Here is a 24726-nt window from a genome sequence, read left to right on the forward strand (position 1 = left end):
AACCAGACTTCAAGCGTGTCTAACTGACATAAAGGTCTGGATGACCAGTAACTTTCTACTTTTAAATTCAGAGAAAACAGAAGTTATTGTATTTGTGCCTAAAAACCTCAGACTTTTCTAAAATTATTGCTACTTTAGATGGCATAGCCCTGGCCTCCAGCACTACTGTGAAAAACCTTGCAGTCAATTTTGACCAGGACATGTCCTTTAACTCACACATAAAACAAATCTCTAGAACTACCTCAAGGCTAGATTACTGTAACTCATTACTATCTGGATGTCACAGTATCTCCATAAACAGCTTCCAGTTAATCCAGAATGCTGTAGCCAGAGTCCTGACAGGAACTAGCAAGAGAGATTTTTTTTCACCAGTGTTTTCATATTTCTCCTATATTGGCTTCTCTTCATTGGCTCCCTGTAAAATATAGAATAGAATAAAATTGTCCTTCTCACATACAAATCCCTTCATAATCAAGCTCCTTCATACCTTAAAGACCTCATAGCACCATATTATCCCAATAGACCACTTCACTCTCAGAGTGCAGGTGTACTTGTGGTTCTCAGAGTTTCCAAAAGCAGAATGGGAGGCAGAGCCTTTAGCTATCAAGCTCCTCTCCTGTGGAACCAGCTCCCAGTCTGGGTTCAGGAGGCAGACACTCTCTGTACTTTTAAGGCTAGACTTAAAACCTTCCTCTTTGACAAAGCATATAGTTAGGGCTGGCTTCAGGTAACCCTGAACCATCCCTTAGTTATGCTGCGATAGGCAACCCCCCCCCCCCCCCCTTCCCCTCCCCTCTCTTCCTCTCCTCCCACCTCATGTATATTCCACCATTGAATGTCACTAACCTTGTGCTCTCTCTCTCCCCTAGTTTGTGCTCTCTCCCTCTCTCTCTGTTCTCTCTGTACCTTCTGCAGGTGTCCCTGGTCCTGGAGCTGTATATTGCTGATGTGCAGTTACTGGTCCCACCAACCTGCAGTGTCTATCTGTTGTTTATTGTTGCTGTTCTTTTCTCTCTGCTCTATCCACTCACCCCAACCGGTCGAGGCAGATGGCCGCCCAAACTGAGCCTGGTTCTGCTGGAGGTTTTTTCTTCCGTTAAAGGGAGTTTTTCCTCTCCACTGTCGCCAAGTGCTTGCTCATAAGGGAATTGTTGGGTTTTTAGTTTTAGTTTTTGTAAAGTGCCTTGAGATGATTTGTATTGTGATTTGGCGCTATACAAATAAAATTGAATTGAATTGAATTGAATATCCTCCCCATAACTGGATCGCTTCTAAACGCCGGACCGCACTTCTTCACAAATGAGCTCCCTTATTTTAGGGTAAGAAGCAACATTCATTAATAAATATAACATATAGGGTCCTTGTTATGCCTGAATTAATAGTGAATAAGGTGAGTCAAATAGTGTATTAAGAAATGCAAAATAAGGCAATAAGTAAAAGCAATTCGAGTGATTCGAGACATCTGATGAACATTCCTGTATTTCTACATATCACAGAAAAAAGATCCCAATGTGAGTTTTCACCAGTGTTTTCAGAACAGTGGAAATTATTTTGCACGTGTGAATATATCTAGCATTTTTCACATACTAGTGAACTTTCACTTGTTATCCCCATATAAGAGGGTATATTGTAGTTGTTTTCAGGGTTAATGGTCCAAAGAAAACATTAACAAAACAGGAAAGTGTTCAAAAAGTGAAGCATGAAGTTATATTATCAATCATTTTCGTACAATCTGTTTTCATTTCCAAAGATTCTATTATTGTGAGCATTGAAAACTCTGCATTACTTGCTGCCAAAAAGTATGTGGTATCACATGCACTATGTCTACTGTTTGTCTGCAGAACTCACCTCTTAAAGAACAGAATTGCAATGACTATTATGATGATGAGTATGACAGCCAGGACAGGACCCATCACCCACAGCATCTCCGGGTCCTCAGTTTGTCGAGTCATCCCACTGTGGAGCTTCACTGTAATGGTCTCAGAGAATGGGCTGGTTGCAAATGTTCTCTGCTGCAAATTACCAGAAGATGATCCAGAGGAGGTTTAGTCACAGAGTTATACAAAGTAACCAGAACAGATTAGATCAGAACCCTATTCAAACATACTTCAGGCTACTTGCTGCTATCAGGCTAAAATAATGCTGGTAACTCTCATCCAGCTAACATGTCTTCTGAAAGCATGCTGAGCTTTGCTTATTCTGGATTAACATTTTGAATAGTGCACTCTTATACTAAAAGATAAAATTGATTTAACTAAAATTTATTTTAAAGTTTTAATTGAATAAACAATTTTCAGTTAATTTTAGAAATGGTTTCAAATTAAATGGCATGTTCTGGCATTGGCCATAACACTAAAATGAATGAATGTGCCAAAGTCATTTGGCACAACCTGGATTTTTCCAAGAGTTAGTCGCCCAGCTAAACAGAGCAATGGTGGGAGAAGGGCCTTAGTAAGATAGGTGACCAAGAACACCATGGTCGCTCTGACTGAGCTCCAGAGATCCTGTGTGGAGTTGGGACAAAATTCCAGAAGGACAACCATCACTGCAGTCCTCCACTGAGCTGGGGTTTATGGCAGAGTGGCTATACAGAAGCCTCTCCTCAGTGCAAAACACATGAAAGCTGCTTGGAGTTTGCAAAATAGCACCTGAATGACAGTTTGTGAGATTCTCTGGTTTGATGAAACCAAGACTGAACTGTTTCTCAATTTAATTCTAAACATTATGTCTGGAGGAAATCAGACCTCGCTCATCAGCTGCTCAATACCATCCCAACAGCTGCATGGTGATGGCAGCATTATGATGTGAGGGTGGTTTTTATAGTTAGGGTTGAGGGAAAGCTGAATAGAGGAAAGTACCGGGATTTCCTCAATGAAAACCTGATCCCCAGGTTCACCTTCCAACATGACAGCGACCCTAAGCACACAGCCAAGACAACACAGGAGTAGCTTAGGGACAACTCAGTGAATGTCCTAGAGTGGCCCAGCCAGAGCCCTAATTTGAGCCCTCTTGAACATCTCTGGAGAGACCTGAAAATGGCTGCCCACTGACAGTCCCCATCCAACCTGACCGACCTTGAAAGGATTTGCAAGGAATTGCAGAAAAAACCCCCAGTCCAGGTGTGTAAAGCTTGTTGCATCATATCCAAAAAGACTTGAGGAGGTCATTTCTGCCAAAGATGCTTCAACTAAGTACTGAGTAAAGTGGTTGAATACTTATTTAAATGTTTTTCTTTTTTCTTTTTAAAAAATCTACAAACATTCTTAAAATTGTGTTTTCACTTTGTACAAAGTGTAGATTACAGAGAAAAAAAAATACTACTAATTATAGTATCAGGCTGCATTCTAAGAAAATTTTAAAAAGTGAAGGATTCTGAATATTGACCACATTACATTGACCCCTTATGAAGCAAACAACAAGGACCATGACGTCGCTCGGCACGGCAAAGCCGGGGCCCCACCCTGGAACCAGACCTGGAACGGGGCCCGTTGGCGAGTGCCTGGTGGCTGGGTCTCCCCCCATGGGGGCTGGGCGAAGCCGGAAAGAGTGACGTGGGGCTGCCCTTCTGTGGACCCACCATGCGCAGGAGGATCCATAAGTGGCTGGTGCTCTGTGGGTTGGGCAGTGGTCGAGGGCGGGGACCTCGGCGACCCGATCCCTGGATGCTGAAACTGGCTCTAGGGACATGGAATGTCACCTCACTGGGGGGAAAGGAGCCTGAGCACAGCCTGGGCTCTGGAACCCAGCTCCTTGAGAGGGCTGGACTCTCTTCTACTCTGGAGTTGCTCGCGGTGAGAGGCGGCGAGCTGGTGTGAGCTTGCCCATAGCTCCCCAGCTCAGCTGCCACTTGTTGGAGTTCTCCCCCCTGAATGAAAGGGTCGTTTGTCAGGATTGTTTGAAGCGGCCTGTCCAACACTGCCCCCTGCTGATCTTGGCCTGACCAGGATCAGGAACTAATCAGCTAATTCACTGCACCTGTTCAGCGCTGGTTTTAAACACGCCAGGACAACAGGTTCATTGCCAGATTGTGGTTAACCTCCGCGTTGACACTCTCACGCTACTCGACAAGAATCAAGCTTTTGGACAACTCGGTTTTGATCTTTTGTGATACACGACTCCAACTGTTTGAAGACTCGATTTGCCTTTTTGGTTTTTATACAAGACTAAAGTTTTGGGAAGACTTGATTTGACGTTTGTTTTTGGATAACAGACGCTCCTGCCTTAGACTCTAGAGAGATCTGTCTGTATTCTAAGGACGGCCTGGGATCGGGAGTACATCTCATCAGATCCAGAAGAACGGAGTATAAGGCGCTCCCATACCTGCTTGGACTCTGAAAGAGGGATCTATTCGGATTTGGACTTGAGCGCTTTTCCTGAAGGGACTTCCTGAATCGTCGCGATGAAGAAACCCAACTCTGTAGAGCACTCAAAGGAAATTGAGGGAGAGTCATCTCCCGCTTGGCGACACCACTGTCTGTGATTGATTGCTGCTACTAATGGATCCTCTCAGTTCAGGGGTCTTAGAGAGCAGACTAGGGAACAAGTAAATTAGTCTGTACCTATTTGTTGATTAGAACTCTGCAGTGATTAATTATTTTACTCTGTTTTATTCATATAGATCCAGTTGGCGCTCCCAGGTCTTCCACCAGAACCGTCCTCTCTACTGTTGAAATAAACCCTTGTTTTAACTATTCCTCCGTGGTTGTCAGAATCATTGAGCTCTGAGCAAAAGTGGTAATGGATTCTAACATCGTTTCCCTGTGCCTTCAGGTCGGGGACAGGTCTCTCACTGTTCTTTTGGCCTATGGGCACCCTAGGCCAGAGGTCGATGATCGACTTTGTAGTCGTCTGTCACCAACTGTGTCTATTATGTGATCTTCATGTACTACGTGTACCATCCTGCTCATAAATGAAACAAAATGTGGATCCACTCAGAAAAAGTATCATCATTTACCACTTACTCTGCTACAACCAGGGTTATGTTGCACCCAATTCCAGTTGACAATGGGCATGAGGCAGGGTAGACCACTGCCAGTTTATCACAGGGCTGTCACAGAGAGACAAACACTCATATTCATACACCTACATGCAATTCAGAGTCACAAATACACCTAACCCCAATCTGCTTAAAGCCAGGAGAAAATCCACATAAACATAGGGAGAATATGCAAACTACACCCAGGAAGACCCTAGGTTCAAACAGCATTTAAACCCAGAACCGTCTTTCTCTGAGGTGACTAATTACTGCAGTACCATCCCATATATCTAACCAATTAATGCTTAATTAAAACATTTATGCTTTTCTTCTCAAAATAATGATTAGGGATTAGGTGAACATGTGAGCAAATCCATCTACTGAATGACTGCCCATTCTGCAGTGCAGCTGCAATAATGACTAGTCAGTAAGAATAGGTAAGTCAGTGAGAAACTACTGAACACAACAACAGCAGAGTGGTAATGTCAAATGAATTAACAGAGTGTGACTCAGTTATATAACAAATAGTATGATCTGCTAAAGATGACTTTTTTGCTAACCTCACTAGAGATTACAGCACCTGAAACATGGTAACTGCACACAGTGAAATCTGTAGCGCTGAACAATGAAAAAAAAAAAAAACGTAGGTAAGCCTGACAAAAGACTAACATTTCTCTAACGAAGTCTAGACCTGACTAATAACCAAGAAAATAAATGATGAAATCAGAATAAAACCAACTAATACACATTTTTGTCAAAAGACAGATACCAAAAAGAACATTGCTCTGCTAATCAGTGTCATTTATTACCATGAAACAAACACATAGCAAATAGCAACATTTTGAAACTACTACATGTAACATTCTGATGAGTAAGTTGTTATTTTTTTTGGACAAAAATACATTTGGTGGCTACATTTTCTTTCTTATTTCATCATTCCTTGACAGGTGAACCTAAAGCTTATAGTTGTAAGTCCTACCTACTCACACAGTGCTGACAGGCTGCTTCACTTAAAGGCAATTTGTATTATTGTGACAGTGGAAAAGTAGTGAGGAGAAGGGGGAACAGGGGTGGACAGCTCATTGTCAAGTGTGTTCACAGAGGCCAGGGTGGAAGAAAGAAGCACAGTGGAGGATGCACATTAGCAACATCCTTTGAGGACAAATCCAATACTTCATTGAGGTTGGCCTTGGGTGTTTCCCTACAATCACTAAACAACATGGCAGTTTCTCCTTCCCAAACCACACAGGGCAAACTCCCACTACTGCTAGCCCCAGTGCACTGTTTGAAAACACTACACTTTCGTTATGTTTAGAATGAAAACATTCACTAAAGTAAACTGCTGTAAAAACATAAAATCAATAATAATAATAATAATAATAAAAAAAATCTGATAAATATTTTAAACTTTTTTTGGTTAAATCTGTAAATTGAAATAAATATTTATCTCATATATTTTTACAGTAGTTTATTTTAGTGGATGTTTTCATCCACAGTGTATTATTAACCTATGGAAAATTTCTAAATCATATTTCCAAAATGTATGTCAAATTAAGGTTTGTCACCAAAAATCATTCCATTTGCTGAAATACAGTGAAAGTTATGGCCAAGTTAAGAGTGAAAAATGACCCTTGGTGGATGAAAACACCCCGAACATTACATGAGGGCTAGGAGGGTGCCTTAGAAGGTGTCAGGCTGAGCTCCAATTAATCATATCCTTCCTTGTAAAGGCTTGTGCCTATTAGTAGTCTCTCACCGGTGGGTCAGTCTCAGTGTATAAATTAAACCTGCAATAAGAGTACGGTATTGTCTAATTCTGTTTGTTCCCCCAAGCATGTTTTCTGTCTGCCTCTCTCTCTTTCTCTTTTCATGTATTCTCCTCCCTGTCCTCTCTTTTCACTCAAGCTCACCAGAACTTTGGCTGTCTTGGGACTGCTCTGTCTCCCCTGGCTGTCAATGCCTCATTCTAGATGTTTCAGATCTAGACCGAGGCATTCCCAGGCTAACCAAGTGACATAGTCCCTCCAGCGTGACCTGGGTCTTCCCCGGGGTCTCCTCCTGTTGGGACATGCCCAGAACACACCCAGGAGGCATCTGATACAGATGCCCAAGCCACCTTAGCTGGTTCCTCTCAATGTGGAGGAGCAGCAGCTCTACTCTGAGCTCTCCTGGGTGACCGAACTCCTCACCCTATCCCTAAGGGAGCGCCCGGCCACCCTGCGAAGGAAGCTCATTTCAGCTGCTTGTATCGGAGATCTTGTCCTTTGATCATGACCCAGAGCTTATGACCATAGGTGAGAGTGAGAATGAAGATTGACCAGTAAATAGAGAGCTTTGCCTTTTGGCGCAGCGCCTTCTTCACCACAACGGACCGGTACACTGACCGCATTGCTGCTGCAGATATACTGATCCGTCTGTCAATCTCACGCTCCGTCCTTCCCTCACTCGTGAGAACAAGATCCCAAGATACTTAAACTCCTCCACCTGAGGCAGGATCTCTCCCCTGACCTGGGGATGGCAGGCCACCTTTTTCCGGTTGAAGACCTCAGACTTGGAGGTGCTGATTCCGATCCCAGCCACTTCACACGCGGTTGCAAACCATCCCAGTGCACACTGAAGGTCCTGGCTTGATGGTGCCAAGAGGGCAACATCATCTGCAAAAAGCAGAGCCCACGTGAGCATTGAAGTCCCCCAGCAGAACGATGGAATCCCCAGTTGGAGCACCTTTCAGCACCCCTCCCAGGGACTCCAAAAAGGCCAGTTACTCTACACTGTTGTTCAGCCCATAGGCCGAAAAAACAGCGAGAGACCTGTCCCTAATCCGAAGGTGCAGGGAAACGACCCTTTCATTCAGGGGGGAAACTCCCAACACTGGCGTCTGAGCTGGGGAGCTATGAGCAAGCCCACACCAGCTCGCCGCCTCTCAACGCAAGCACCTCCAGAGTAGAAGAGAGTCCAGCCCTTCTCAAGGAGTTGGGTTCCAGAGCCCAGGCTGTGCGTGGAGGTGAGCCCGACTATTTCTAGTTGGTACCGCTCAACCTCCCGCACAAGCTCAGGCTCCTTCCCCCCAGCGAGGTGACATTCCATGTTCCTAGAGCCAGTTTCAGCGTCCGGGGATCGGGTTGTCGAGGTCCCCGCCTTTGACCACTGCCCGATCTTCAAAGCACAGGCCCCTTATGGATCCTACTGCAGGTGGTGGGCCCACAGAAGGGCGGCCCCATGTTGCAAGGGAGGAGGGAGACCCAGCCACCAGGCCCTCGCGTATGAGCCCCAACCCCAGGCCTGGCTCCAGCGTGGGGGCCCAGCTTCACCGTACCGGGCGCCATCACAGTCCTTGTTCTTTTCTGCATAAGGAGCTACTGAACCGCTCTTAGTCTGGTCCGTCACCTAGGACCTGTTTGCCTTGGGAGACCCTGTTAGGGGCATATAGCCCCAGACAACATAGCTCTTAAGATCATTCGGACACTCAAAGCCCTCCACCATGATAAAGTGGCAGTTCATTCACTTTCACCAAACTGGGGGACTTACAGTATGAGACAGATTAACAAAAGAAAAGTCAGTGTGTAGGTTCGTGGTTCAAAACCTAAAACCACTTGATTCTATATTTGACTTCATGCAACCCATCCATCCATCCATTATCTATACAGATTTATTCCTATTTAGGATCACAGAGATCTTTGGGTGAAAGGCAGGGGTACACTCTGGACGGGTCACCAGTCTATCTCAGGGCTCACATAGAGACAAACAACCACACACTCACCTTATATGGACAATTTATAATCACCAATTAACCTGACAAACATGTTTCTGGACTGTGGGAGGAAACTGGGGTATTCTGAGAAAACCTTAGATTTTAAGTTTGTGGCTGGTGTATGTATAGCCTCTGCCTCCGCCACGTTATGATGAGTGACAGCCCATGGCATTCGCGTGCTAACGCGATTGAACCTGACGGTAATGTAACGTAACGTTCCCTACTGTACAGTAAATGGCCATACCTTTAAAATTCAAGAGCCAAAGCTAATATTTCTCAAATTTGACAAAGTGTCATGGAGCTGCATAATATCACAGTTAGATGATATGAAAAATATCAATGCATTATTCACTTTGAAAGAAAACAAGTAAATTCTGACTATTTCTCTGCAGTGCTGATTGGTAAGCAGTCTGGCATTGGCAACATAATAAATGTTAAATAAGAATTACATCAATTTGCAAGGTGTAATTCAAGGTGTAATTCACTTTATTACAACTGTGCTGCTTGTTACTTTATGTTCTATGAAATAAGTGTAGAAATTGAACTGTGTTGGTGAATGAGCCTATAAATATTCCAATGAGACTCTGGCTCCAGCTCCAGGTGCAGCGTGTAAGCACAAATGAAGTGCACGATTTGTTAAAACAATGTCAGCCCATGACCGACTTTGCTTCCTTACTGATTTATTAGTGTGAATGCATTCACACTATTGTTACCCTGTGTCTTTATTAGTGGGAGAGCTGGTAGAGCTGATGAAGCTCTTCCACTTATGTTATCTTCACTCTTTATTATTAGTGGGAGAGCTGGTGGAGCTCTCTGTGAATGCTGAAGCAGCATTCACACTATTGTTATCCTGCGTCTTTATTATTATTATTCCGTATGTTTTCCGGTCGCTATCTTCTTCAGCATACTTTCAGCTAAAAAAACCATTCAAATGTCAAAATGTTCAGCTTTTTAAGGACATTTCTGCTTGTATTTAACTTTTTGATATCTTTCATATTTTTAAGATATTCAGCTTTTGTCAAAAAAAATTCCCATTAAAATGAATGGAGAGAATGTTCAAATCCTCTTCAACTTTGTCCTCTTTCAGCTTTAACTACTTCAGCATACTTTCAGCTAGAAACGCCATTTGACCTTTAAACGGGTCAGAAGGCATTAATCTACTTGTCTTGCATTCAGCTTTTTGATATCTGTTACGGTTTTTGATTAATCGCAGTTTAAGTTTTATGGTTTTTTTAGGCCTTTTCTGAGTTTTACATTGGTGTGTTTGGGAGCGGAATGTTCACAGCTGGAGTGAGTGATGTCACTGATGACATCACGCACTCTAGCTTTTGCTCTTCAACTTTTTTCAGATTTTTTGTCTCTTTTCTTCTCTTGTGTAAATTTTCAGCTTTATAAACAATTTATATATTAAAGTAGTAGAGATTTTTGTCTTCTTTCAGGTAATGCTGTTCTCATTTTGATAGGACCTACGGTTTTTCCACCAGGTGGCCAAACCCACAAGGAGTGACTGCTCAATATCTCATTCACTCCCATTATAAAACAGCTCTTGCATTTCTGGTGAAAAACACAAATGATCATTTTTTGTAATATCTTCACAAATAATGGATGAGTCTCTTCATTGAAGCCTCCTGGCTCTGTTAGTGAAAGAATTATTTTGATAGGTCTTATTGTTTTTCTGTAATCCTCCATTTTGTGAGGTGAAGTTTTCTCAGCTTTTGCATTTTTGTTTCATTCTTGTTTTTCTTTCTTTTCAAGTCATAATTCCTTCAGTTCTTCCTTCCTTCTCTATCCTACCACTTTCCTTGACTACAGTGTCTTCTTTCATATTAGTTTAACACTTCTTTCTTTTCTTTCTTTAGAAAACATTCATTCAAATATTACTGATTTGGCTACACAGTCTATACCTTTTGTATTTTTCAGCAATATTTATCAGTTTTTACACTATACATTCTTTCTGTCTATACAGTCTTTCTACAATTTCACTTTTTTGCTGTTTCATTCTTCAACACACATATTTAAATCCTTTAGTTCTTCTTCCCTTCACTACCCCATTTTTTATATTAGTTTAACACTTCTTTCTTTAGCAATTGAAAGCCAATTTATTTCTACTTCATCATATCATTCTCTTTCCACCCTTTCCAGCAATTTTGAATAGTTTTTTAGCTAAACAAGTTAAGCTTCCAACTCCAGATTTACATTTCAGCTTCCAGGATTCTTCAGCATTGCATTTCAGCCCTCAGCTTATTCAGCAATGCATTTCAGCCATTTTCAGCATTGTTGGACAGCTTCATTCAGCTTTCAGCATGTTGTTGGTAATTAGACGGACTTGCTACCCAATGTCCACTGCTGTCACACATGGTGACCATTCTCAGTGCACCACAGCATGCTGCACTTTCAAAATAAAAGCATTTTTATCCCTCTCTTTTAGCCTTTTTACCCCTGCACATCTGTTTATCCTTTAGTCATACTGCTTCATTTCATCCCTTTTTTCAGTCTCTTCTTCTCTTCTTTCTCTCAGAAAACCTTCCTTCAAATATTTCTGGCTTGGCTACACAGCATTTACCTTCTGTATTTTTTAGCAATATTTATCGTTTTTTAAACTAAATTCTTTCTGTCTATACAGTCTTTCTGCAATTTCACTTTTTTGCTGTTTCATTCTTCCATTGTTTTTCTTAACCTCATTTCATATTTAATTCCTTTAGTTATTCCTTCCTTCACTACAGTGTCTTCTTTTATATTAGTTTAACATGTCTTTCTTTAGCAATTGAAAGCCAATTTATTTTTACTTCATCATATCATTCTCTTTCCACCCTTTCCAGCAATTTTGAATAATTTTTTAGATAAACAAGCTAAGCTTCCATCTCCATTTTTACATTTCAGCTTCCAGGATTCTTCAGCATTGTATTTCAGCCTTCAGCTTATTCAGCAATGCATTTCAACCATTTTCAGCATTGTTGGGCAGCTTCATTTTGCTTTCAGCATTCACATGCATCTTCCGCAGGAAATGCAATTTTCTAGTTTATTTCTACACTTATTTTCTCTAACATTCATTTCTAAGGTTTGTGATATTTTGGCTGACACATGAATTATACATGAACTTTGTGGCTGTAAGAGATTTTTTGAACATTTGTCATGTGGAATACTGAGATGAAACAAATGCATTTTGACATACTGATGTGTATACACCTTGGCATGTCAAAATGCATTTATAAAACCTTATCAAAAACATCAAACTACACAGAAATGCAATAATCTAATATGCTTAGATTGGTATATACAGTATGTTCACCTTCCAGATAGAATTCAGTATATTCATATTTGTTCATTTTATTATTTTTTCAAATCTATTTATAGCAGTGCATCTGATTTTGCTCATGAACATCCAGATATGCATGGAGTGTTTCTGCTGGACACAAAGCTACATAACTTTGTATTTGGATAACTACGTAATTTTGAATTCACCTGAGGACTGACACCTGTTTTGCCTATGACTGTGACAATTCGCAACCTGACTTCCTGTACCTTGCTCTTATTTTGAAGGACCAAACAGGATCTGATATTTCCCCATTATCAAAGCTTGACTAATTATGTGATTGATCTCATCTGTGTCTTTTTTCAGCCTGTAGATAAATATCCTCTCGCTGCCACTGACAGACTGCCAGGTTGTTTGTTGCCTTCTTGCTGTTGTTCTAAGCTACGTAACTTCACCTTGCGCTCTGGAAAGAGATTTTTTCTTCATTAAAGAAACTCTTGTTTTCTCACGTTTTGGCGGGTGTTTTTTTTTTTTTTTGCGCAAGAAGAGTAATAGAGGAGCTAATTCCCACTAGGCTTTTGTTGTATCGGACTGAGATCGCACAGGATATTGTGCTAGCGCAAGGGGATTTGAGTTTTTGTTTTTTTTCCCGAACAGCTGGGACTGTGGATGGTCACCAGATAGGAGGAAGAATATATATTTTTTGTGATTAACTGATTCCCGTCTCCTCGGAGTTGTTGAACCAGACACCATGGATCCTTTGACCAAGGAAACCCGCTCCGCCAGATTTCGCTCTGTGGATCAAACCCTCTTCATCGGTCACGACTACCTCGGTATTACCGAGTCTGGCCCTGTGTGCAACCTCGCTTCCAGAACTACTCTCTGGTTTTCAACCTCCATCAACTGGTCACTCCATTCTCACTCTCTATCCGAAATTGCAGAAATAAAATCAGACTTTATGCCTGAACCACCAGTGTGGGCGTGTAAGCTATCTGATCTCTATCATGGCCGACGAGTTTGCGTTGACTCATAAGAGCGTTTTTTCTCCACCAGTCCGGCATGACCTGAACTCAGCTGAGAGGAAAAATCCTTCTCCAAAAAGTTTCCGTCGTACACTCCCAGTCACCGCTGAAAAACGCGAGTGTTTCTATTGCCATGAGCAGGGTCACCTCATTGCTGTTTGTCCCGTGCTGAAAAGAAAAGAGCACAATAAAACCTCCAAAACCACTAAATCCTCATCTCCAATAGCTCTGATACAAACCACGCCACCTACTGTGCAATCGGTGGGCATGGTTGGAAAAGACAAAGTTGACAACGACTTCAAACCGTTTGTCTCACAAGGGTTTGTTTCTTTGGTAGTCACTGATTCGCGATGATGTGTTACCTTTTTCAGCTCAGTCTTACTGCGGGTCAGACATTTTAATGTGGGGAGTGGAAATGAATGTAGTACGCGCGCCTTTGCATTTTGTTCTGTTATGGTCAAAGTTTATGTCTGGCAAGTGTAAAATTGCTGTCCGAGCACAGTTACCAATTGAAGGGGTTGATCTTATCCTTGGGAATGATTTAGCTGGCGGACAAGTGTTCCCGGCACCGGAAGTGGTCGAAAGTCCGACTGCTTCTGTATGTGTTTCAGATGACTCTGTGTTAAACTCACCTGTAGTATTTCCCATGTGTGCTGTAACCCGTGCTCAGGCAGGAAAATTTGAAAACTTGGTGGATCTCAGTGATACTTTCATGAGTACCTCTGATCCCACAAGTTTATCAACAAAATGTGAAAAAGAGAAATCTGTGTGTGTTGAACTATGGCCTGATGACAAAACGCTGTCTCTTTCAGTAGACAGAGAGCAGCTAATTAGAGCACAGCAACCTGATCCTACTTTGTCTTCCTGTACGTCTCTCGTAAAAAGTGGAAAATGTAAACGGTTTGTGTCTTACTTTATGGATGGTGGTGTTTTAATGCGCCGTTGGACTCCGAGCTCTGGTTGTGTACATGACTCTGTTGGCCAAATTGTAGTGCCCCGACCATTTCGTCCTCAGATTCTGACCCTAGCACATGATCACAACATGGCAGGACATTTAGGTATACGAAAAACATATAATCGTATCCTTCGTTACTTTTTCTGGCCAGGACTCAAATCCGATGTTGTAAAATTCTGCCGTTCGTGTCATACCTGTCAAGTTTCAGGTAAACCAAATCAGTTAATTCCTGTCGCCCCACTGAGACCAATTCCAGTAGCTGGAGAACCTTTCGAACACGTCATTATTGACTGTGTTGGGCCATTACCGAAAACCAAATCAGGAAATCAGTACATACTCACTATAATGTGTGCTGCCACACATTATCCTGAGGCAGTACCACTTCGCTCATTGAAAGCTCGTGCCATAGTTAGGGCACTTGTCAAGTTTTTTTCAACTTTCGGTCTGCCAAAGCATATTCAAAGTGATCAAGGATCAAATTTCATGTCCAAAATCTTCGCCCAGGTCATGTCAGAGCTCAAAATCAAACATCAAACGTCCAGCGCATATCATCCCGAGAGTCAGGGCGCATTAGAAAGGTTCCACCAAACTTTGAAGAACATGATTCGAAAGTTCTGCACCGAGTCAAACCGAGAATGGGACGAAGGTTTACCGCTGTTGTTGTTCGCTGTGAGGGAAACTTGCCAAGAATCGTTGGGATTTAGTCCAGCTGACTTAGTTTTTGGCCACACTGTGCGTGGACCGTTACGTTTGTTATGTGAAACATGGCTCTCAGATAAGCCAAGCCCTGAGATGAACCTTTTGGACTATGTTAGTTCATTTAAAGAAAGACTACATCATGCTTGTGATGTAGCGCATGAGTCATTGTCAAAGGCACAATCCAAAATGAAGGACCATTATGACAAAAAGTCTGTTACACGGATTTTTCAGCCAGGTGACCGTGTGTTAGTTTTGTTGCCCATTGTTGGTTCCAGATTGCAAGCCAAGTTTTCTGGTCCTTACGTAGTTAACCGAAAGCTTAGCGAAACTGACTATGTAATCCAGACCCCTGACCGTAAGAAAACCTCTCGTGTGTGCCACATAAACATGCTCAAAAAGTATGTTGACCTTGAGGATAACTCATCTTCTCCTGCAGTTATGCCGGTCACCTCCGTGTCTGTCACCCGCCCCTCATACAGACCCAGCGATGACGGGTTAAGTGATAAACATAGTTCTGTTCCCTGTGTGCGTTTTCAGAACTCCGAAATTTTGAACCGTTTAGACAATTACTTGTAGCATTTGTCGGAGACCACTCGCGCTGACATTCGTCAGCTCATCGACAGTAACCTAACCCTTTTTAATGACATTCCCACCCAAACCGATGTGTTAAGTCATGACATTGATGTTGAAACTCATAAACCAATTAAGCAACATGCATATCGTGTACACCCAGCCAAACGTGAAATAATGCGTCAGGAAGTAAACTATCTTCTAGTCCATGGTTTCGCGGTTCCAAGTATTAGTCCTTGGAGTTCGCCGTCACTTCTGGTTCCAAAGCCTGATCAGACTTTTCGGTTCTGTAACGACTACTGAAGGTAAACGCCGTTACCAAACCAGACTCGTTCCCTTTACCCCAGATGGATGACTGTATCGACCGTGTAGATGCCACCAAATACGTCACCAAATTGGACCTTCTTAAAGGTTATTGGCAAGTTCCTCTTACACCCCGTGCCTCGGAAATTTCTGCTTTTGTGACTCCAGACCATTTTCTTCAATATACAGTCATGCCATTTGGATTTCGAAATGCACCAGCCACTTTCCAGCGGCTGATGAATATAGTACTGTCAGGTGTAGCAAATTGTGAAGTTTACTTAGATGACATAGTGGCATATTCTGACACCTGGACCGCACACTTAGACACCCTGTCCGAAATTACGAGAGGTTAAATCAAGCTTCCCTTACACTTAACTTGGCCAAATGTGAATTCGGCAAAGCAACAGTCTCCTACCTAGGTAAACAGGTTGGCCAAGGCCAAGTCTCTCCCATCGCCACAAAAGTACAAGCAATCCTTGATTTTCCAGCTCCTCAAACACGCCGTGAGCTCCGCCGTTTTCTGGGAATGGCGGGATATTATCGGGCGTTTTGCAAAAACTTTTCTGAAGTAATAGCTCCTCTAACGAGCTTAGTAAGTCCAAAAACTCCGTTCCAGTGGTCAGAGAAATGTCAGTCTGCTTTTGAGGCAGCCAAAGCTCTTCTCTGCAGTGCTCCTGTACTTGCTGCCCCAAACTTCGTCCATTTAAGTTGGAGGTGGACGCTAGTGCTCTTGGAGCAGGTGCTGTACTCCTGCAAGAGGATGATGCGGGCATAGACCATCCAATATGTTATGTCAATATGTTTCTCAAAAAAATTTAAGAAACACCAGTTACATTACAGCACCATTGAGAAAGAGGCCTTAGCCTTGTTGTTAGCCTTACAGCACTTTGAAGTATATATTGGCTCCAGTTCTCAACCGACACTCATCTTCTCTGACCACAACCCTCTCGTATTCCTGACTCGGATGCAGAACAACAATAATCGTCTTATATGATGGTCATTATTACTGCAAGACTACAATATTGAAATTCGTTACAAGAAAGGTTTAGACAACGTTATGGCAGATGCTCTATCAAGAGGTTAAGAAAAGATCAAGCATTTTCTTAGGGGGAAAATGTTTGACTTTTTTTTTTAGGGGGGAGGTGTTATGACCCTAGGTCATATGTGTGAGGTTTTATGTGGTTTGTGTGTTGTTAGCTCTCCTCCCCAGTTCTTGGTGTGTATGTGTGTATGTGTGTATGTGAAAGAGAGAAAGGAGTGGGCGTGGAGCCTAGGTGGACCCATGGGGATTGGTCAGTTCAAACTGGAATGATGTGCCTGGATTGGTCCAGTCCTCCCGCGAAAACTACAAGAAGCTACCACTGACAGCAGCTGGAGAGCTCATTCTCCATCTCTGCCACTCCCAAACCAGCATTCATTTTTGTGAACTCTGTGTTTGTAAGGAAACCAGCATTCGTTTTTGTGAACTCTGTGTTTATAAGGAAACCAGCATTCGTTTTTGTGAACTCTGTGTTTGTGAGAAATCTAGGATATATATATCAGAACCAATGATTCGTGAGCAAGAACTTTTGTGACCATATTTGCACTGTAAATATTGAGCACTAAATATTCTTTTTGTAGTATGAAGCCAGTTATTTTACTTTTGTTTTCTCCTGTTTATTCCTTTAGGAGACTAGGGTAGTATACCTGTCTTTTGGTTGTTTTTTTTGTTTTGTTAGGTTATAGTAGGGCTGCTTCAGCGTTTCTGTTTGTGATTTTGGGCATTTGAGTTAAACAGAAAATAAATGTTTTCTTTTCGTTAAATTCCGTGGTCGGCTGGATTCATTTGAGAGTGGGAGAGTTTTTGAGAAAACTCAGATCGTGTTATGCCCGGTACCCCTAGGCTGGGCGTAACAACATTATATTAATATTATATGACATTAGTTATTTTATTTTGTATATCTTTGTTCTCGTTTGGTGTGAATGCAGCTTGCTGTTACCTGATTTAAGGCTCTCTGTGTGCAGAATATCCTGTTTCTTAATATTACATTCCATACACCATAAAATTACTCTGGGCACAAACTAAAAATATAAGGCTTTCTCTGAATACTCTGGTTTCCACCCACAGTCCAAAAATATGCATGTTAGGTTGACTGGTGACTCTAAATTGCCCATAGGAGTGAATGTGAGTGTGTGAGGGTGTTTGTCTCTATGTGGCTCTGTGATGGACTGGTGACCTGTCCAGGGTGTATCCCTGCCTTTCACCCAAAGAGAGCTGGGATAGGCTCCAGCAGATCCCTGTGACCCTGAATAGGAATAAGCGGGTATAGATAATGGATAAGTTACACCTTTTACAATTTCACATCTATGCCAAGTACGAACACAGTGAGGGGCAGCTGCCTCAATCCCACTCCCTACCAAATTGATCATATTTTTGACAGTGCTGTAGCTTCACTGCGTGAAACGCTTGATACTGTGGCCCTTCTGAAAAAGAAGTTAGTGAATCAGAGGAGATTAGCCCCATGGTATAATTTACATATTCGTACCTTAAAGCAGGCATCACGAAGGCTGGAAAGGAAGTGGCGTTCCAAAAATTTAGAGGAAAATTTTCTAGCCTTGAAAAATAGTCTATTAACATATAAAAAAGCTCTCCGTAAAGCCAGAACTTCATATTATTCATCACTAATAAAGGAAAATAAGAACAATCCCAGGTTTTTTTTTCAGCACTGTAGCCAGGCTGACAAAACGTCACAGCTCTGTTGAGCCCACTGTTCCCTTAGCTCTCAGCAGTGATGAATTTATGAGTTTCTTTACAAATAAAAATCACAATTATTAGAGATAATAAATCTTTATTGGACTTGGTAAATTTATCTCTAGTATCAGGCTACGTACCACAGGCCTTTTAGTCTGCAGTAATCAAACCTTTACTCAAAAAGCCTAGTCTTGATCCAGGAGTCTTGGCTAATTATAGACCAATATCCAACCTGCCATTTATTTCTAAAATCCTAGAAAAAGCTGTTGCTAAGCAGCTATCAGACCACTTACACAGGAATGAACTATTTGAAGATTTTCAATCAGGATTTAGAGCACATCATAGTACAGAAACAGCACTGTTAAAAGTTACCGACGATCTTCTCTTAGCTTCAGATAATGGACTTGTTTCTATACTTGTCCTCCTAGACCTTAGTGCTGCATTCAACACCATTGACCACAACATCTTATTACAGAGACTGGAGCATGTGACTGGTATCAGAGGAACAGAGTTAAAATGGTTCCAATCCTATTTATCGGACAGATTCCAGTTTGTTCATGTCCATGATGAACCTTCCACACGAACAAAAGTTAGTTATGGAGTTCCACTGTGCTAGGACCGATTCTGTTCACCCTGCCCATGCTTCCTTTAGGCTATGTCATTAGGAAGAACTCTATTAATTACCACTGCTATGCAGATGACACTCAGTTGTATCTATCTATTAAACCTCTAAGCACAAACCAGTTAACCAGACTTCAAGCGTGTCTAACTGACATAAAGGTCTGGATGACCAGTAACTTTCTACTTTTAAATTCAGAGAAAACAGAAGTTATTGTATTTGTGCCTAAAAATCTCAGACTTTTCTAAAATTATTGCTACTTTAGATGGCATAGCCCTGGCCTCCAGCACTACTGTGAAAAACCTTGCAGTTAATTTTGACCAGGACATGTCCTTTAACTCACACATAAAACAAATCTCTAGAACTGCATTCTTTCACCTGCGCAACATTTCCAAAATTAGGAACACCCTGTCTCAAAATGATGCAGAAAAACTAGTCCATGCATTTGTTACTTCAAGGCTAGATTACTGTAACTCACTACTATCTGGATGTCCCAATATCTCCATAAAAAGCCTCCAATTAATCCAGAATGCCGCAGCCAGAGTCCTGACAGGAACTAGCAAGAGAGATCATATTTCTCCTATATTGGCTTCTCTTCATTGGCTCCCTGTAAAATATAGAATAGAATTTAAAATCCTTCTTCTCATATACAAATCCCTTCATAATCAAGCTCCTTCATACCTTAAAGACCTCATAGTACCATATTATCCCAATACCTGGGTTCAGGAGGCAGACACTCTCTGTACTTTTAAGGCTAGACTTAAAACCTTCCTCTTGGACAAAGCATATAGTTAGGGCTGGCTTCAGGCAACCCTGAACCATCCCTTAGTTATGCTGCTATAGGCCTAGACTGTCCAAGGACCATCGGTGCACTGAGCCATATAGATTCCAACAAACTGCAACATTTCTTTAAGCAGACTACAGCAGAGTACAGCCAGTAATCTGTTACAGTTGATGCAGAGAAGAAAGCTGTTTAGCTCGTTTCTCAGCTTGTTTCTCTGCAGTACTTTTTGGCAGTTAGTAGGCCTATGGTATGGCCTAAACTTGAGAAAACTTTTTTTTTTTGTAAAATTACAGCTTACACTGTTTTTAGATGCTACAGCAGCATATTCCAGTGGATATTTAGGTAATCTCAAGGTGGAAGTTTGGAAGTGATCAATCTCAGTGACACTACCTGATAAATAGTAATCTTTCAAGGGTAAAAAATGTGCTGCTGCTTAATCTGCAAATTGGAGAGTGCAGGTGGGTTGTGCAAAGAACACTTCATTGGAAGTTAAGAGGATGAACATTCTGATGTAGTTCCAATTGCCCATAATCCTTCCTATAGAAGTGTAAGCAACACAAAATATAGGCAGCATTGATGTATGATTTGTAATGTTCTTTGACATCTCGCTTATTTCCCAGATCTGAGAAGACTTACATCTCAGCTGGAGCTTTCTGTTCACAGCTCATCAGTCTGTAGCAAACCAGAAGCAATCCAATAGACCCATAGTTCCCACAGCCCTCAGTCCTCTGCACACTGTCACCGTCTTTCCTCGTCCTTTTTCTCCTAATTTATTCCATTCTCCATGCCTCTCTCTCTCTGACGATTGCAGTGTTTCTCACCTTATCAAGGACATCTGAGCATTTCTCTCAGGAAGCAGCAGTGCCCTTTTGCTTCAGTTTCCAGCCCCTTTTTTCCTTTTCCTCCCTACTGTCCACTAGGGATGCAGCAATTAACCGATTTCAAGATTAACCACGCTTTAACACGTCACAGTTAATTAATCGTAAAGGCTCCATTACAGAGTGTTTCTGTGGCATCGAACAGAACTGCTGCAACCTCCACAAAATGAAAACAAAGTTACACCAGTGGTGCACCAGCTTAAAGTGCCATGCTTTTCAGAGACACAGAGGCTACTACACAAACTAGATTAACTGGGGCAGGGGAACCAAACAGGAAAGCTTTATTTCCACCAAAGAAACGTCTGTAGTCAGCATTGGGGGAGCATTTTAGGTACACCAAGAAATGACCAGGGCATCATTAAAGATGATGGATCACCTGTTTGAAAAACCTGCTGTTGCTGTTAAAGGTGTCAATGCATCAAATTTGTAGTTTGGGTTGTAGTTTCTGTGCCATTAACTACAACCCAAAATGTATTTAAATGTACTTTTAGTGCCCTTTGTTTCCAGCAAAGGTTCACCTTAAACTTTCCTACACCTCCTAGATTGAGCCACCTTACAAAAATAAATTCTGCTTAATACAGTTAAATGAAAAAGTAAATTCTTAATTTCGGTGCCATATTAACCCTGGCTTAACACAGGTATTTGAACCATGGGAAACTGCTGCTCATGTAATTAACTCTCTATCTCTCTCTATTTATTAAATAAATAAATAAATAAAAATTCCCCAATTGCCCCTGCGGTTGGTCTTTGTATATAAGTATGTATGTATATATAAGTATGAATGTATATAAATTCCCTCTTTTTTTCTCCTTCAAGCTCAGGTCCTCTACCAGAGACCTGGGAGCTTGAGGGTCCTGTGCAGTATCATATTTGCTCCTAGGACTGTGCTCTTCTGGACAAAGATCTCAGATGTTGCTCCTGTGATCTTATGGAGTCACTCTACCAGTTTGGAGGTCACAGCAAGATCACCACTGTTGCCTTAACCTTCCACATCTTTTCTAGCTCTTCTGTCAGCCCTTGGTATTTTCTCATGTTCCTTCTTACTGAAGTTGCTATCATTTCAGATTGCTACATCTATTACTATGATCTTGTTCTTTTGTTTGTCAACCACTACTACAACCTATTGGTTAGCCATTATTCAGTCTGTATCTGGATGTCTGACAGGAATTTTATCCTGGTCCTTCTCAACCAGCTTTGAGGGACTTTCCCATGTTGATCTTGGGACTTCCAGCCCATACTGTTTTTGCGGAACCCCCTCCATCAAATTTTTACAGAAACGTAAACACTTAAAAGGTAAGAGGCACTGAAAAGATGCTATTGCATGAAGAAGAGCAGGGATCATGGCCAGAGTGATCTACCTGCATATGGTTGCATGAATCAAGGATGTGATTATCATCTTCATATGTTCATATGTCAGATATGTGTACTGCTGCCTGAGGAGCTGGTATTTTGTTTTACAGATTGAAATGACAATGGAAATTCGTTCTCAGAGCATGTGCTGGGGAGCTGTCGCTTGACGGATTTTCTCAACCTGTCCATAGCCCAAGCTAATGTTAAGCTAATGATGCCTGCTTGAAGACCAACTCTATTGTGCCAGTGCCCAAACACTCCACCACAGTGTGCCTTAATGACTTCTGCCCACCACCTCCATCATCACCAAGTGCTTTGAGCGGCTGGTCCTCACACACCTCAAAACCTGTCTCTTTGCCACCTGGACCCTCACCAATTTGCCTACTGAAGTCCCTGCTGAGTCCCTTTATCTACTCCCTCTTCACCCACGACTGTAATCCTGTACATGGTTCCTACACCGTAATCAAGTTTGCAGATAACACCATAGTTGATCAGACTCATCAAGGGCAACGATGAGTCAGCCTACGAGGAGGAGGTGGACCACCTGGCCACCTGGTTCGCTCAACACCAGTTAAACTAAGGAGCTCATTGTGAACTTCAGGAAGGAGAAGGGTGGCACACATACATCCATCCATCCATATCAATGGAGCGGTGGTGTACTGTGTCTCCACCTTCAAATTCCTGGAGATCCACATCTCTGAGGAACTCTTTTGGACAACCAAGAGCTCCAGTCTGGTCAAGAAGGCTTACCAGTGCCTCTTCTTGCTGAGGACTGCTGAGGAAAAAGAAGCACTTATCCTCAGGCATACTGGTGAATGTTTACCGCTGCACTATCAAGAGTATTCTGACCAGCTGCATCATAGTCTGGTATGGGAATTGCCCTGTGTCAGACTGGAAAGCACTGAAGAGGGCTGTGAGAATTGCCCAACACAACCCTGGAGCTCCACCTCCAACAATTAAGAACATCTACAGTCTCAGAAGAGCACACACTATTACCAAGGACTTCTTTCACCCTGCCCAGACTGTTTGTCCTCTTGCCCTCTGGGAGGTGCTACAGGAGCCTCCACAACAGGACCAGTAGAAAGATGTTTCCCCACACCTGTGTTCCATGCTGAACTGTTTTCATTCTTGCACTATTCACAACCATGTTACTAACCTTGTGCTCTCTCTCTCCCCTAGTTTGTGCTCTCTCCCTCTCTCTCTGTTCTCTCTGTACCTTCTGCAGGTGTCCCTGGTCCTGGAGCTGTATATCGCTGATGTGCAACCGGTCGAGGCAGATGGCCGCCCAAACTGAGCCCGGTTCTGCTGGAGGTTTTTTCTTCCGTTAAAGGGAGTTTTTCCTCTCCACTGTCACCAAGTGCTTGCTCATAAGGGAATTGTTGGGTTTTTAGTTTTAGTTTTTGTAAAGTGCCTTGAGATGATTTGTATTGTGATTTGGCGCTATACAAATAAAATTGAATTGAATTGAACCATCTACAAATATGGTATATAACATATATATTCCTCATACTGGTACAATTCCTTGTATATATAGTATATCTCGCACTATTATTTATATTTATAATTATTCATATCATATTTACATATGTAAATATTGTTCACTACTAGACAACTTCTGGTTGGATGCTAACCATATTTCATTTCCTTGTACCGTAAAATGTGCAACGACAGTAAAATTGAATATAATATAATCTAATGTAATATAATCTAAAATGAATGACTATTGAAGCTCAACCCACTGAACCACCATTGAGTCTTTAATGCGTATTAAATGTACTGTACATGTTCATATTCTTATAAATGTACTGTATATAGGTCACTCACAGAATCGTGGTCCGTCAGGTCAGCCAGGACAAAGCAGCGATACTGTTGCTGGCCAGGGAGGGGTTTGTTGTAGTAACCGTTGTATATTTTTTCATCACCCAGAATAAAGATTTCAGGCAATGTGTCTAGTTTGGCAGCAATGTAGGGCTGCAGGAAGTTCTGGCTCTGTCTCCTCTTTCTCTGCAGATTGCTGTCAGCACCAGCCTCCAGAAGCTGCCAGAGAGATGACACAACAGCAGATTTCTGGAACAGGCATACCATGAGATGGTATGACAGTAGAGCACAATACAAGTGATAAAGTGATAAAAGAAAGGTGGGTTATCTTTTTTTCTCATGTCAGACAGTGAAATGCTCTTCACACATTGTTTCTGGAGCCCTGTTAATTTAGCCCCAGATTGTTCCTTCATACACTTTTATTAGTGGAAATGTGCAGTTGTAAGTTCATTCATGTTTCACTACTTCATGGTAATAAACATAATTGTTGACATTCCTTTGAGCAAGGGTTTTACGTGTTGCTCTGTGTGAGGAAAATACCCTAGGAAGGATCATCCTTTTTTTTTTTTATGTGCGTTTGCTAATTGAGAGTGTGGAAGGGAAAAAGATGGATCTAGCGCTGTGGAAAAAGTAAATGTTAAGTTGAAAGCCTTATACAAACCTTTTGGACATTCAGTACTAAAGGACAGTAGGATAATTTTCCTGAGTGCAGTCAAGTTTCAATCTTTTGTTTTTCCTTTTGTCTGGACTTTTAGGACATTTTTTCCGAGACCCTGGATGTATCTAATTTCTGGGTTATTCAACAGTCTGGCCAATTAAGTAAATATTGAAATATTTTTTTGTACCCTTAGTTTAAATGTGTATAATGGTAAATGTCGAGTAATTGTAATTGTCTGTAGGATTTTAATTACGACTGCAACTTTTTAGTTCAAATTATTAGACTGTAGTTATATGACCTTCCTTGGGGTGGATCATATAAGACTGACTGACAGTAGGACTTATGATAATAGCAAATCCT

At 41.8% G+C, this 24726-nt stretch overlaps 1 protein-coding gene across 1 annotated transcript in view; it reads right to left on the bottom strand.

The window, feature by feature from the left end:
- ptprfa (protein tyrosine phosphatase receptor type Fa) overlaps positions 1-24726 on the bottom strand; it is a 363596-nt gene that overhangs the window by 144551 nt on the left and 194319 nt on the right. The window contains exons 16-17 of the mRNA XM_026323606.1: positions 23715-23927; positions 1849-2009 (exon numbers count right to left, since the gene is read on the bottom strand). Coding sequence (XP_026179391.1) covers positions 1849-2009; positions 23715-23927 — 374 coding nt within the window. The remainder of the gene's footprint in view (positions 1-1848; positions 2010-23714; positions 23928-24726) is intronic.

The sequence above is a fragment of the Mastacembelus armatus genome, chromosome 4, assembly GCF_900324485.2.
Source record: "Mastacembelus armatus chromosome 4, fMasArm1.2, whole genome shotgun sequence".
Classification (NCBI taxonomy): Eukaryota; Metazoa; Chordata; class Actinopteri; order Synbranchiformes; family Mastacembelidae; genus Mastacembelus; species Mastacembelus armatus.